The sequence below is a fragment of the Sinocyclocheilus rhinocerous genome, unplaced genomic scaffold, assembly GCF_001515625.1.
Source record: "Sinocyclocheilus rhinocerous isolate Xijiao unplaced genomic scaffold, SAMN03320098_v1.1 scaffold495, whole genome shotgun sequence".
In the NCBI taxonomy this organism is placed as follows: domain Eukaryota; kingdom Metazoa; phylum Chordata; class Actinopteri; order Cypriniformes; family Cyprinidae; genus Sinocyclocheilus; species Sinocyclocheilus rhinocerous.
In genome coordinates this window covers 812252-827294 of record NW_015629560.1, presented here as the reverse complement: position 1 = coordinate 827294, position 15043 = coordinate 812252, and the positions used below count along the sequence as shown (strand labels likewise).

The 15043-nt window shown below is 35.1% G+C and overlaps 1 protein-coding gene across 1 annotated transcript in view; it reads left to right on the top strand.

Annotated features, from left to right (window-relative positions):
- The window catches only part of LOC107739261 (placenta growth factor-like), a 30694-nt gene extending 16882 nt beyond the window's left edge, over positions 1-13812 (top strand). Inside the window, exons 2-7 of the mRNA XM_016551295.1 lie at positions 9021-9057; positions 10738-10934; positions 11158-11237; positions 11425-11454; positions 11536-11598; positions 12730-13812. Coding sequence (XP_016406781.1) covers positions 9021-9057; positions 10738-10934; positions 11158-11237; positions 11425-11454; positions 11536-11598; positions 12730-12751 — 429 coding nt within the window. The 3' untranslated portion in view covers positions 12752-13812. The remainder of the gene's footprint in view (positions 1-9020; positions 9058-10737; positions 10935-11157; positions 11238-11424; positions 11455-11535; positions 11599-12729) is intronic.
- The last annotated feature ends 1231 nt before the right edge of the window (positions 13813-15043 follow it).

The window sequence follows — 15043 nt, the reverse complement described above, 5'->3', positions numbered from 1 at the left end:
AGAGTTCTGGCATGAAACTCTAGATGGCGCAGTCCGATAGGTCTAGCTCAATCTGACCTGGTGACATCATTGTCACATTGGCAGCTGATTGGTTCTCTCCTGTATCGGTAGCCAATGAGCTCGTTCTTCAATATTCAAATACCTGGCTTTTGTTTTCTGTAGCAGTTGGCAGCGCACTTCAGAAACCCTTCACCTTCCCCAGCTCCACCTGTATAGATCTGCTACGGGGTGATTTATGTATGCTATATGGGGGTTATTCATATGTGTTATATGTGCAGCAGCAGTATTTTTTACATGCTCACAGCAGAATGTTGTGGATGTATTGGCAGTAGCAAGTCTCGGTACTTGCTCTGCCGCAGCAGCGTAGCAGATCTATACCGCCAAGACAAAATACATTAACATTGTCATGTTCATTACCATGCCAATCCCTCCGAGAGTTGTCATGACAGAAATGCAGTTATGCCCTAAAAATTCAAGATATTGGTGCAAAAAATGCCCCTGTATGAGTTTTGTCTCATATTTATATCATGTGATAAGCGATATCACACCAGCAGCAAGAGCAATAGGCTATCACACGAGTGCTGTTTTTGTCACAAGGAAGAACACGAGTGCAAATGTGATTTTATCCAACAGTTCAGTAAATAAGAATTTAATATTGTGCAAAATTTTAACACAATATTGTGTGTTTTGTTCAATTTTGCCAACGGAAATATTACCTAAAAGCACAACAATTCTGCTGTGGCGTCTCTGAGCAACACAGTGATGTTTAGTTTAGTTTAGTTTAGTTTGATTGATTGTACCAAATCAGCATATTATAATCATTTCTGAAGGATCATGTGATACTCAAAGACTGGAATAATGATGCTGAAAATTCAGCTTTGCTATCAAAGGAATTGATTACATTTTAAAATATATTAAAATTGAAAACAGTTAAGTAATAAATAAGATTTAGATTTTATAATACATACTTGTAAGTGAAACACTGTATGGGTCTGAGGTACATGAGGTCTGTCTAAGAAAAGAGAAGGTCGAGATCAAACATTTGAAAGGCAAGATCACTGCAAATCCTCCAGAATTGTCTCGGACAATAAAAGAATCATGATGAAAAGAAAAGAGGATGTGATTCAGACAGCACAGAGAAGTATACCGTAAAGACATACGGCAGAGAAAAAAGCTGAAGAAACAAGTCGGGAAAAACCCGCCAAATAAAGGAAGAGAGGCCAGAAAGAGTGACAGGAGCAACAGCACGCGTGTCTGTTATGTGCACTGAGGCTCGGCCCGGGACAACATTCAGTGCAGGTGCTTCCTCTCCGTCAACACTTACAGCAAAATAATACTTGAGGCTGACCATCTGTGTCTGCTCGATCTTCCTCTGCCTCCATAACGTGGAGTGGCAGCTATTTATTCAAGCTCCATTGACGGACTTGGTGGCAAAGTAAACACCTGAGTCGCCACCGTTAACTGATCCTGCTCAAGCTTCCAGCACTTCAGATTATGTGATGATGAGTACGAAGTGTTCCTTCTTTAAAGTGTAGAAGAAAATCCTAACCACACCTGTTCATGATCTGCCAGCCACAGAGTAATGTTTCTAGTGACAGCACATTCAGTGCATATTGCATTTCTGTGTTGTAATGTGTGCAACTGTGTGCAAGTATTGTTGTCCTTTCCAGCTGGTTCAAAAGGACACTCCACTTATGTACTACAACAAACATGTCCGCTCATCTCCACAGGCATCACCCTTTTGTGTCTGTAAAACCAACACAAACATGAGTCAACATGCACCCAGTTACACCTCCCAAAAGTTTCCCGCCAAATCGAATTTAGGCATGAGGAAGAATTTAAAGGGATAGTTCATTTAAAGGGATAGTTCACCCAAAAATTTTAATTGTCATCATTTACTCAACCTCATGTTAATCCAAACCTGTATGAATTTTTCTTCTGCTAAACACAAAATAAATTTTGAAGAGTGTGTGTAACCAAACATTTGATGGTCCCCACTGACTTCCATAGTATTTTTTTACTGTGGAAGTAAATGGCTACCATCAGTTTTTGGTTACCAACATTCTTTAAAATATATTCTTTTGTGCTCAACTGAAGAGAGAAACTCATACAGGTTTGAGTCAACATGAGGGTGAGTAAATGATGACAGAATTTTTGGGAGAACTATCCCTTTAAGATGCTACTAGGTAAAAAAGAAAACAAACTACACAGATATAGGCCTGGTTTCACAGACAGGGCCTAGACTACGCCAGGATTAGGCCATAGTTCAATTAGCACATTTAAGTCATTTTTATAAACGTGCCTTAGAAAAAACATTACTGGTGTGCATTTTGAGACCAAATAAAGGCACTGATATATTTTAAGATCAGTCAGAGCAAGTTTCTTTCAGTTGAAACAGCTCAGAATTAGATTTTAGTCTGGGATTAGGTTTAAACCTTGTCTGTGAAACCGGGGGATAAGATATTTGTATTTGTGATTTTATATTCTACCATTTCTTTTTTCAACATTTTTTTTATGTATTTATTGTTTAATATAAGAAGTGCTGTGACCATGAAGTATATTGGTATTTTAATTTATTAATCGACTTTGTTAATTTAAAGTACATAATATTAAATGACCTTATTAAATAATAGAATTGAAAATTAAAAATAAATAGATTATTTATAATTTAATAATTTGACATTTAAAATAGTAAATAAAGTAAAATAATTTATTTTAAGAATAGTAAAAGCCCTCAAAACAAAAAAATGTATAATTAATAATGTCAATCATAATTATATTAATGCATTATAGTAACATTATCCTTTGTTTCCTATAGTAATGTAGTAATAAAGTAATATAATGCAAGTTAATGTTTAAATATCTTAAATAAATTGGTAAAATAGCTCCACTTTTCATGTTACTGTATATGGAAATTATTAGCTTGCAAATTGATGTATTTTGTTAATTTTCAAACTATTCTCATTCATATTTTTCTCCATTTTATTATATGTACTGTACATAGTTAACATTTTAGAGCTCAGTTGTTACACATTACACAATTTTTTAGGCATTTCACATTTCTTTTTAACACACTGACCAATGAGTTTTGTATCAGTGCAAGTATCACAAGATTTAGTACATTAATTAATACAGTGCATTAATTTAACTCATGTAGAAAATATTTTATATGGAAATATCAGGCTTGTTAGCTTGAATTCTCTATAGGACAGTTTTATGAACGGAGCAACTTCTACTATGTGGATAAACTACGAAACCCTCATGCTGCAGCCTCTCCACCCCACCATACTGTATATACCTTCATCTGCACATGCATTAATTAACACGCATGCGCTTCCAGACGTCTCAGTCAGCGTGAGTTGTTGTGGTGACAGGACCTTGGCTCTTTCCTGTACAGGCCTGGTTATGGCCCAGGGGACGTGGCGCAATCACAATCAGGAAAAAATGGATCTGTCCTTCCTTCAGTGGCACTCAGGGGACTGTCATCCACTCTGTAGGCTTTAATCTCTCATCTGGAGGCAATTTGCTTCCATTTACATAGCCACAACAGGACTTACTGTAATAAGGAGCACAATTATCCATGGTTGGCCAATTTCAAGGGAGTTTATGTGGAGATATTTTTAACCAAGACAATATTGTTTGTGTTGTCCTCCAGGATTTTACTCACTGGAATCTGAATAATAATAATCTGAGCACTTTGTGAAAAAAATTGAAAAAAAATGTGAAATCGTTGTTGATAATGAAGCATTCCTTTGCACAATACATTTTCATTTCAGTTATCGTTAATGAAAAAATTCTTATTGAACATTCGTGTCTTTTTCGCATCGTTGTTCCTGATTTATTCAAAAGCAGTCACTTGACTTTTGTGCGTTATAATGATTTTACCATGGGTAGGGAGATTATATGATTATTGCTTTAATAATTTCAATAAAGTACCATAATATTAATAGCAGTAATAATATATTAGCCAGGATATTAGAACAGATCTGCAAGTGTAAAAACAAAACAAAAATCCAAGAACAAAATTTCCTCTAAATCTTATTGTTTTGTACATTTTGTATTATGTAACTCACAAATGTGTTGCAAAAGCTGGATAGCAATTGAATGTGAAATGTTTCTGTTGGAGAAAAAATGTTTGCTGGCTGTTTGTTGGAGTAATGCGTGGCTGCGATTTGACAGATTTGCACTGGGCCAGTAAAGAAGCACTATTAAACATGCTGTGTTTTCGTTGGGTAGCCTAGTTATTTGTGAAAATAGCAGAAATTCTTCTGGAGAATGCTTTTTTATTGTTTATTTATTTTGAATGTGCCTTTTATTGTGTGCTCATAGAAGTATGAATTAATGTAACCTCAAGCAACAGCCTGCATGAAACCATGATAACAGGATTCTGTTCTCATTATTAAATATAAAGGAGCTCGTGGTTATTACGCATCATTGAAATATTCCAGTGATCCACCCTGTCACACTTAGTTTTGCCAATAAAGGCGTGCATTTTTTTGTTCTAATTTGTGATGTTGAAGTAAAAGTTCCCATAGACTTTATGTCTGCTTGAAGTCTCTTTTTCAGTTTACTCAGACTCTTCCTGTTGAAGCAGGCCAGCCCTCTCCCACACTGCTGTATCAATTGGAAAAGACAGGATGGAAGGATACTCTTTCTGCATGACTTCAGGTCACTGTGGATTATTATTTAAGAGACAGGTCTTTCTCGTAGACATGCTGACCTAAGCGTTATCTCTCTGAGTTACAGCTGGGCGTGAAAAAAAAAAACAATAGCATGAGTTATAAATCGAACTGATTGCTTATATATAGTTGTCACTGCATTTTAACATTAAGAAATTGTTTAATTTTTCTTTTGACTTCCTTAACCATTCCATAGTCAAATTATTCATGTAAAGAGGAAAAATGACTCATTTCTGAAAGCGCTTGACACGGTTTGCAGTGTCAGTAACACACATCACAACCACTGGTATTTCAATATAATCAACCATCACTGGAGCCAGCACATTTTCCCAAACAACCTCTCATATTTTGGCTGGCAGGCAGACAGACAGACAGCAGACAGAGATAGACAGACAGACAGACAGATGGATAGATAGATAGGGAGGTGACAGAAAGCAGACAGAGATAGATGGATGGATAGATAGATAGATAGATAGATAGGCAGATAGACAGACAGATAGATAGATAGATAGATAGATAGGGAGGGAGGTGACAGAAAGCAGACAGAGATAGATAGATAGATAGATAGATAGACAGACGGACAGACAGGCAGGCAGGCAGACAGACAGCAGACCGATAGATAGATGGATAGATAGATAGGGAAGTGACAGAAAGCAGACATAGATAGATAGACAGACAGACAGACAGGTAGGTAGATAGATAGATAGACAGGTAGACAGACAGACAGACAGATAGGTGACAGAAAGCAGACATAGATAGATAGATAGATAGACAGACAGATAGATAGATGGATAGATAGATAGGGAGGTGACAGAAAGCAGACAGAGATAGATAGATAGACACAGGTAGATAGATAGATAGGTAGACAGACAGATAGGTGACAAAGCAGACATAGATAGACAGACAGATAGATAGATAGATAGATAGATAGATAGGGAGGTGACAGAAAGCAGACATAGATAGATAGATAGATAGACAGACAGACAGACAGACAGACAGACAGATAGGGAGGTGACAGAAAGCAGACATAGATAGACAGGTAGATAGATAGATAGACAGACAGACAGACAGGTAGGTAGATAGGTAGATAGATAGATAGATCGATCTCAGTGTTTTCCAGGGCAGTCTGTCCTGTCGGCAGTTTAAGCATTGGCCTAAGGCACTGACACTGAGGAACCATTAAAATATTAGACACAGATGGATGTCAACACTTACCACAATAATGGTGACAAGTTAAAATGAGCAGTGAAAAATCACCACTGAGATGACAATAAATATAATACAATAGAACAGAAAATAGTAATCAGCATGCTGGGAACTCAAGTAGGCATAGAGCATTACAATTTGCAGTGTTCATTAGCATTGTGAAAGAAAAACAAGATTGAAATTTATTTTAATTTCCATCTTTCTCTGATTTTATTAGTCTGAGTGGCCCGACATAAAAACACCACCAGCATTTGGTGTTGCTAATGCTGTCAAAATCACACACGGCACCTTTAAGCATTGATCTTGTTTACAGAAGTTCCTGGTGGTGGCATTAGGGAGGTTCTCTCAACATTCCTATTCAGTATTTATGACCCGTATAGAACCTTCAGGAGTACTTTACTTTCACACAGTCCATCTGGTTGCACACACAAGGACAAAGAGGTGCTACGTGAGGTCCCTCACATAGCTGAGTTGATGTGCCAAGTTTTTGAGAACCTTACTCTTCTGTGCAAGACCAAAGGAGCATGGAGATGCCAAGTGCCTGCCTTCTCATGTCTGAAAGTCCTGCAGTGTAGAAACCTCCTGTGAATAGGCCTACCTTTATCCTTGACTGTCACTGAACACCTGCTACCTACCTAGATGGCATAATCCAGTCGCAGCAAAATTATTATGCCTTATAAGCATATTTAAGACTATATGCAGCCTATGCAGAAAATTCTAGAATGCCCAGTGACAAGCTCAGTGAAAAACATTATATATTATGGATTAATCATTATTAGCATTATTCATTATATATGGCACAGTCAAGAGAAATGTTAATTATAAAATACGTTTCATCCAATAATAGAAGTGTTTGACCGCTGCATTTGTGGATGTCCAAAACACACACTCAAGTTAAAGGAAGCTCAACTTTTATAACTGTGTTATATGTGTTTTTAATCCCATTGCCTTGCGTCTTGCGGTTTTAATATCAAAGAAATGTGTTCTGTATGAATGGGCCCTTAGCCTTGTTTCATTTTTTTTCAATAGGGAACAAGAAGTTGAAAGTTCTGCACTGCCAATTGTGTTATATAGCATGGGGTTAATGGAATTACTTTCTCTTTACTGAAAATGTCTTCGTAAATTCCCTCTTTTCAGAATGAAAATTGCAACACAATGACCACACTGACTCTGCAGCATTTCCCTTCCACTTTCACAAACTAGCCTTGCTATGGGGGATGAAAGTTGTGACCTAGGCCTTTAAATTCATAATGGTAAAACACAAGAACACTATTGATTGTGTATACAGCATATGTGGTGTATTTAGGAATAGTCAATATGGTCATTTTTTTTCAGTAATTTACTGGGTTTAATGTGTGAAAGGGGCTGTAAAGATGGAGAATGGACATGGAGACGAGCCCAGATCATTTTTATTGCCTAATCATGACCCTAGTTTTTCTAATTTATATAGGCTATAATTTATTGACTACAAAGTTCTGCAAAGAGCCTGTAGCATTATCTGTAGTATAGTGCAATACAATATAACATAATATATTGCAGAGCAAAGGTTTAGAGATTTATTTGATTCATTTAATTCACAAACACTTTTATATTTCCTCGGGATGGAGAGTTTGGTGGATGTATCGCCCATCCAAAAGTATTGAATGCAGTTTCCCTTAAGGCGCTGAATTAAAACCACACTGATTTCTACATTTTTGAAAATAACCACAGAGGGAGATGGACAATGGGAAAATAGCTAAATGTTATACTACAGGAAGGAGATTTTGAACTTTAACAGACACACACAAACGGGAATATGATAGGGCTCAGATTCTTGTCCTGGCACATGTGAAAGAGAGATTTTCAGAGTAGATGTCCTATAACAGCACGGGAAACATGCATTATTGTTTCTTGCCACTAGTGAGTGCTGTTGCTTAAAGGCCCTGTTATTTAAGTCAGTGTTTCCCAACCAAGAGATACTTGGTTGTTGAAGAAGTGATATATGATCCTTTTTGATGACAAAAAAGGTGGGACTGTTTGATGGGACTGTGGGAAAACAAACAAAAAAACACAGCTTTAAGAGTGTATTAAGATTAAACTGTTTTGGGCAATTTGATGAAAAATGCAATGTTCTCCAGACGTCAGAAATAATGATGTCAAATGTGCAAGGTCTATGTTTCTAAACTATAGTGTATTTATTTACTTACCACAAATACCATTAATTTGTTTAAATTAGGTCAAATTTAACTATATAATGTTCTTGGTTGAAGATGCCACTGGTACTCATGTATCACCAACCTTCTGTTGTCAATTTCCTGCTGCTTCTTAATTTTCTTATTATTATTAAAATAACAATTACTTTTCTTTAGGCTTATTAATAATAATAATAACAATACTACTACTAATAATAATAATAATAATATACATTTTTTATTTATCATGGCCTTTGTTTATACTTTTATTGAGACTATATTATAATCTGTCTCTTTTTACACTCTTTTTTCAAATGTGCAAGGTCTATGGTTTCTAAATATAGTGTATTTATTTACTTACCACAAATACCATTTAATTTGTTTAAATTAGGTCAAATTTAACTATATAATGTTCTTGGTTGAAGATGCCACTGGTACTCGTGTATCACCAACCTTCTGTTGTCAATTTCCTGCTGCTTCTTAATTTTCTTATTATTATTAAAATAACAATTACTTTTCTTTAGGCTTATTAATAATAATAATAACAATACTACTACTACTAATAATAATAATATACATTTTTTATTTATCATGGCCTTTGTTTATACATGTCAAATGTGCAAGGTCTATGTTTCTAAACTATAGTGTATTTATTTACTTACCACAAATACCATTTAATTTGTTTAAATTAGGTCAAATTTAACTATATAATGTTCTTGGTTGAAGATGCCACTGGTACTCGTGTATCACCAACCTTCTGTTGTCAATTTCCTGCTGCTTCTTAATTTTCTTCTTATTTATTAAAATAACAATTACTTTTCTTTAGGCTTATTAATAATAATAATAACAATACTACTACTAATAATAATAATAATAATATACATTTTTTATTTATCATGGCCTTTGTTTATACTTTTATTGAGACTATATTATAATCTGTCTCTTTTTACACTCTTTTTTGCAGAGTTCTTCCTTAGTAAACGTAAACAACACTGCTAAAGGTAAGAGAATGACCTCATGACCTAAAACATAACAAATGCAGTCTTATATACATCAGTGTGTTTGCAAAGTTTAGAGCAACTACGACTCAACTATGAGTTTTTTTTCCATCTATTTTTCTCTGTTTACTTTTTTTTTTTTTTTTGTCTTGTTATGAGGATCAGACACACATGAGAAATGGATATTTTACAGCAGGAACTGTACAAAAGAGACTGTACATTATATTAAAACCTACAAAGTCATTTTACTTGCCATGTGTTATTTATTAAGCAGAGCTCTTTTGGCTATTTTTGAAACAAACATGCTGCCAGATAAATATTTATAGTCTCTATTTCAAACGTAAATGAGAAACTTACACTTATTCAATAATAAGAGTAATATGGCAATAAGAAGCCAAAATTGGTAATAAAGAACCATTCTCTGCAAGATCCCATGCATAGGATGGTTTTTTTTGTGTGTGTGTGAAATCCTGATAAATGTTTTCTCTGTTTTACTTTTTTTTTTTTTTTGTCTTGTTATGAGGATCAGACACACATGAGAAATGGATATTTTACAGCAGGAACTGTACAAAAGAGACTGTACATTATATTAAAACCTACAAAGTCATTTTACTTGCCATGTGTTATTTATTAAGCAGAGCTCTTTTGGCTATTTTTGAAACAAACATGCTGCCAGATAAATATTTATAGTCTCTATTTCAAACGTAAATGAGAAACTTACACTTATTCAATAATAAGAGTAATATGGCAATAAGAAGCCAAAATTGGTAATAAAACCATTCTCTGCAAGATCCCATGCATAGGACGGTTTTTTTTGTGTGTGTGTGAAATCCTGATAAATGAAAAACAGGATATGCACACACGCACTGCAGAGGTTTTTCTTGTTGCATTTTCCCAGAGATTTCAGAAATCAAACTATGTAAAGAAAATCTATATTATTTGTACATTTCTGCATAGGTAAATATGGATCATACATACATTTGCCTTGAGAAATAAGGACAAAAATGTTTTGATTATGAGGTTTGGACTTTTAGTAACTATAGGTATGATTCTAATGAGAACTATGAGTCTAATGAGGCACATTTAATACAAATTTCTGTCATGAAACTCTGGATGGCAGAGGCCCGATTCTAACCCAGTGTGATATAATCACATGATTATTCACATGGCACAGCTGATTGGTTTCTTTCACATCAGCAGCCAATGAGATTGCTGCTCAGCTTCAGAAACCCTCCACCTCCCCCAGCTCCACCTGTGTAGATCTGCTACAGAGTGATTTCATGTATGCTATAAATGGGGGTTATTTTTTATATTATATGTGCAGCAGCAGTATTTCTTACATGCTCACAGCAGCATGCTGTGGATGTATTGGCAGTAGCAAGTAGCAAGCCGCGTAGCAGATCTATTCCGCCAAGACCAGACACCTTAACATTGCCAAGTATAGTACCATGTTAAACTCTCCAAGAATTGTCATAACAGAATTATTGTTGAATGTGGATCATGTAGCATATAGATATAGTAATCTCATCTCAAATGAGTTACTAGCATTTTGATAGACCTCACACTCACTAATCAGTTCATAGTTTGCTCAGTGATTGCTTCCAAATGCTCAGTAATTTCTTCTTGTATATTCATGCACACTTGTAAAGGTCAAAGCCTTGTATTTCTCTTGCTGTGTTGCAGTGATGCTGTTTCAAGAGGTTTGGGGGAAAAGCTTCTGCCGCACTATAGAGAAGCTAGTGGAAGTGGTTCAGGAGTACCCTGGGGAGGTGGAGCACATTTTCAGCCCTGCCTGCGTGCCATTGGTCCGCTGCGCTGGTTGCTGTGGAGATGAGAATCTGGAGTGTCACCCTACACTTACTTCTAACACTACCATGCAAGTAAGGATTTTTCATTCGTCAAGGCCAACAATATTTACTGTTTCAAAAGTAGCACAAAAGATGGTACCAGTAATTATGAATACTAGCTCATACTTTTATATATCGACTGTTTGGACTTTCACTTTGGATGCTTTTTCACTAAAGTAATATCTATGTAGGAGACTTTGTTTTGTCTGTGTCAGGCACATGGTCGCTATAGATATTAATATTATGACTTTTTCAGTTATTAAAGATTAAGCCAGCGGAGCAGGGCCAGGAATATGTGGAGATGACCTTTGTGGAGCACAAAGCCTGTGAATGTAGGTAAGGAAGAGATCAATTTTGTTCATGCAACCACATGTTTTGCATTGTGACACAGCTTTGTATTGATATTGTAGATATGAATATTGAACATAAATGTTGAATTGAAAATTTGTATCAAGTACGAAAAATGTGTTCGTAATAATCTCTCCGCTTTTCTCTCTGCTTTCTCTTACATTGTGATGCCAAGACTAAGAAAACCTACAAAGAAACAAGACAGGTAACAAGTTACTACTCTGACGCAGTTACACTTTAGTAGACAAACAAATTGAAATTACAATGATGATTCATTTTGTTGTAGATTGAAACCCAGAAACAGAGGGAGAAAAAGGAAGGAGAAAAAGAGAGTGAAAGATTGTGACACGTAAGTTAAATATTGATGGTTTTACATTAGCATGTTGCTAAGCTAACAATTCAATACTCTAATACGCATAGATAAGCACAAAATACACTCAGAAATTAAGTAACAGTTTATTTTTAAGAGGACTGAACTCATTTTTAACTAAACTTTCCTGTACAGAATGAAATCTAAAAATATTTGTTATCAGCATCTGCCATATTTGATTCATTTTTTTGGTCACACTTTATTTTAAGGTCCAGTTCTCACTATTAATTAACTATTAACTACGACTTTTGCCTCAATAAACTCCTAATTACTGCTTAATAAGGTAGTTCTTAAGTTATTTATTATGTAGGATGTAGAATATGGTCATGCAGAATTTGTGCTTAAATTATAAGCACTAATAAACAGCCGATATCCTAGTAATATGCATGCTAATAAGCAACTAGTTAATAGTGAGAATTGGTCCCTAAACTAAAGTGTTACCGATTTTATTTTATTTATTTATTTTTTTAGTAAAAATGAACCTCTACTTGACCTGACCCTTAAAAATTCTTAATTGTCCAGAGCAATATTTAAAGGCTTCTAGTTCTCTGTGATGTACACATCTCACAACACGTAATAAAATATTAGCTTAGCATAGTTAGAAAAAGAAAGTATATGCATAAAATGTTTAAAAATAGTTTTATAATATTTTATCAATTTAGATGACTTTTCCAAGTCTAGTCACAATTTTATTGTGAGTTCCAAAACTTTAAGAAACTAAGAGAGGGTAAAATAAGAAATATCTTTAGTCATTTTAGCTATAATCCTAATGTTTGTTTTGACTTTATTTTAAATAATTTCAAGTCATCTTGAGGCCCCTTTAGAAGTTTAATGATGTCCACTAATGAGTTAAGAACCACTGGTGTAAACTAGTCTGGTTGATTCAGTCATATAAACTTTTGCAATTAAAACCAGTTAGTTCATATATAACCTCATGAGGAACCTCGTCCCTCTAGGTTCTGAAACAAAGCTGTAATGAAGTCTCAACATTTCAGTGACATTTTGATAAGAGCAGAGGTTTTTGATGTACTTAAAGGACACAGAGTACAAAGAGTGCATTGTTCTCTGAGCATAAGCGGCACACTTGTATTAATTTGTGCTCTCTTACAGGTGTCAGCCTCCCCGTAGGTAAATGCTGTCTCGCCGTGATGCCAGCCAATCGCGCGCATCTGCCCCCTTCTGTGCGACCCTCACCGTCATCATTCACTTATGGGTACTGCCACTGCTCTGCACCCCACCATCCCAGATGCAGAGTTGATATGGTGATGGGGCTTCTGTCAGCACACGGGGGGCCTTCCAGTCATCTATACAGGAAACTCCTGTTGTGCAGCTCTCTACAGAAGAAAAACAACCGAAGACCAAACCTAAAATCCAAGACTGAATAAACCCCTAGGGACTTATGTTATTATATTATTATTATTATATTGTTTTATAATAGTAGTAGTGAAAGTCATAAAGTAATATTAGTGATAGTACTGGTTTAGCTGCCAAGTCTTCCCCTTTTATTTATTAAAATCCACTGAAGTAAAACTGGTGCATTTCATTAATCAATACATTTACAAAGCCATTGTGTATCTGGTCATAAATCTAAAAGGAAGCACAGAACAAAATGCCAAATATCATCTCTTTAGATTCTATATTACTGCTATGCTATGACTATATTACAATTTACTAATGTGAAAACCGTCTTAGAAGATTTTTAGTACATAGTATTTTCTGTTGACGTTCTGAAGCTTCTCTGTGACTTCAGCATTAAATTGACATACTGACCTCTAGTGGTGATAATAAAATAATCACGTTCAGTAAGTGTTTTTCAAATAATACTGATCTGAAAGCCATCCCATTATGATATATATTACTATAATATTTCAACTTTGGCAAAAATAAAAGTGTGCACTGTGTAAGGACAAAGACTTTGCTCTGAAAGGGCCAGTCAACAGGAACCGAGACAGACGTTCATCACGATATGAGTGAATGTTGGTGCTTTGTATTATTGTTTTGTAAGTGAAAATGACCGAATTTCCCACACTTTAGACTCCGGTCTATAAAGTGTCGAAATTAAACCAAAGAAGCATTATTATCTATGCTGCTGGCCCTAAATATAAATACAATAGTTTTCACCAAAGGGCTATTTAATTCCCAATGTATAAAATGTTGTATGTTTTTCAAAATGTTGTTAATATGTATTAATATTATACAACTTTAAGAGTACCTTTCGTAATAGAGTGACTATTGTTTGTTATTTCTGATAATTATTTAAAAATATTTTCTGAAACACTTGGCCTGTGTGTGCGTGTGTGATTTTGATCAAAGAATGGAATGGGTTTTTGTCTATGATTTATGTCATATACAAAACTTACTAAGGTTTCACTTTATTAATTGCATGATGACATACAATTAACATAAATATTGAACATTACAGTTAACATAAATCGAATTTAAAATACGGTTTAAATGTAGTTTAAAAGTCAGTTTAATAACATATCCCATTTGATTTCAGTAGTAAACTAAAGCATAAGTGTTTATTTTTAAGGGGAATTGGAAAGTCTAGTGTCACGTTCTTCATATAGTCAAGAAATTCAATAAAACAGTAAGTAAACCCAATGAAACATTTTTAGAATGATGTTTGTGTTTCTTAGGTTTTGGTCTTTTCATGTACCCAGTGTTCACATTGATTTGATGTATATGATTTCCATTTTAATGCAATATATATTTTGGCAATGAATAGTAGAACTGATGTCGTTTTTGTCGCATGACTATTGCTGGGGTTGGAGTTCTAGTGAAGATAGGCCTACTCAAGAGACTTTTCTGAGCCTGTTGGGAGGGCAATTCTGTGGTTGTTGCACTTTGCCAAAATCTATGTACTTTAGGGCATGTGGAAATTCATTTGTGTTTAATATTTCCATTGACTTTGAAAGCAAAGATCTTAAGGATCAGTTTCCAAGTGAATTCAGGTCCATCTGGACACATTCAGAAAGAAGGAACACCTAATATTTCTTAATACATTTGTTTTAAAATGTACAGCACTTGTGGACATGGCAAATAAATAAATAAAAAGATGTGGTTCAAATAATAATTGTAATATAATAATAATTATTATATATATAATATATATATATGTGTGTGTGTAGAATTGTGAAGCAAACTTTTTGCGTGTCATTGACGTTTGAATTGCGTACAAAACAACAACAGTTTTGTTTGTTACGTGGCTTTCATTCTGTGAACTACATTTTTTATACATTAAAAATTATGGGATGGAGAGGATGACGCTGCGGCGCGTGCTAGATTCACTCTTGACGCTGCGGTGCAGATTTCACGCCACACTTCAGAGTCACGTTTACAGTCGCAAGGGTTCATCTCCGCACCAATCAGAAGGCGCTATGCAAATATAAGGCGGGTCTTGCATAGGTAAGCAAGTGACGAT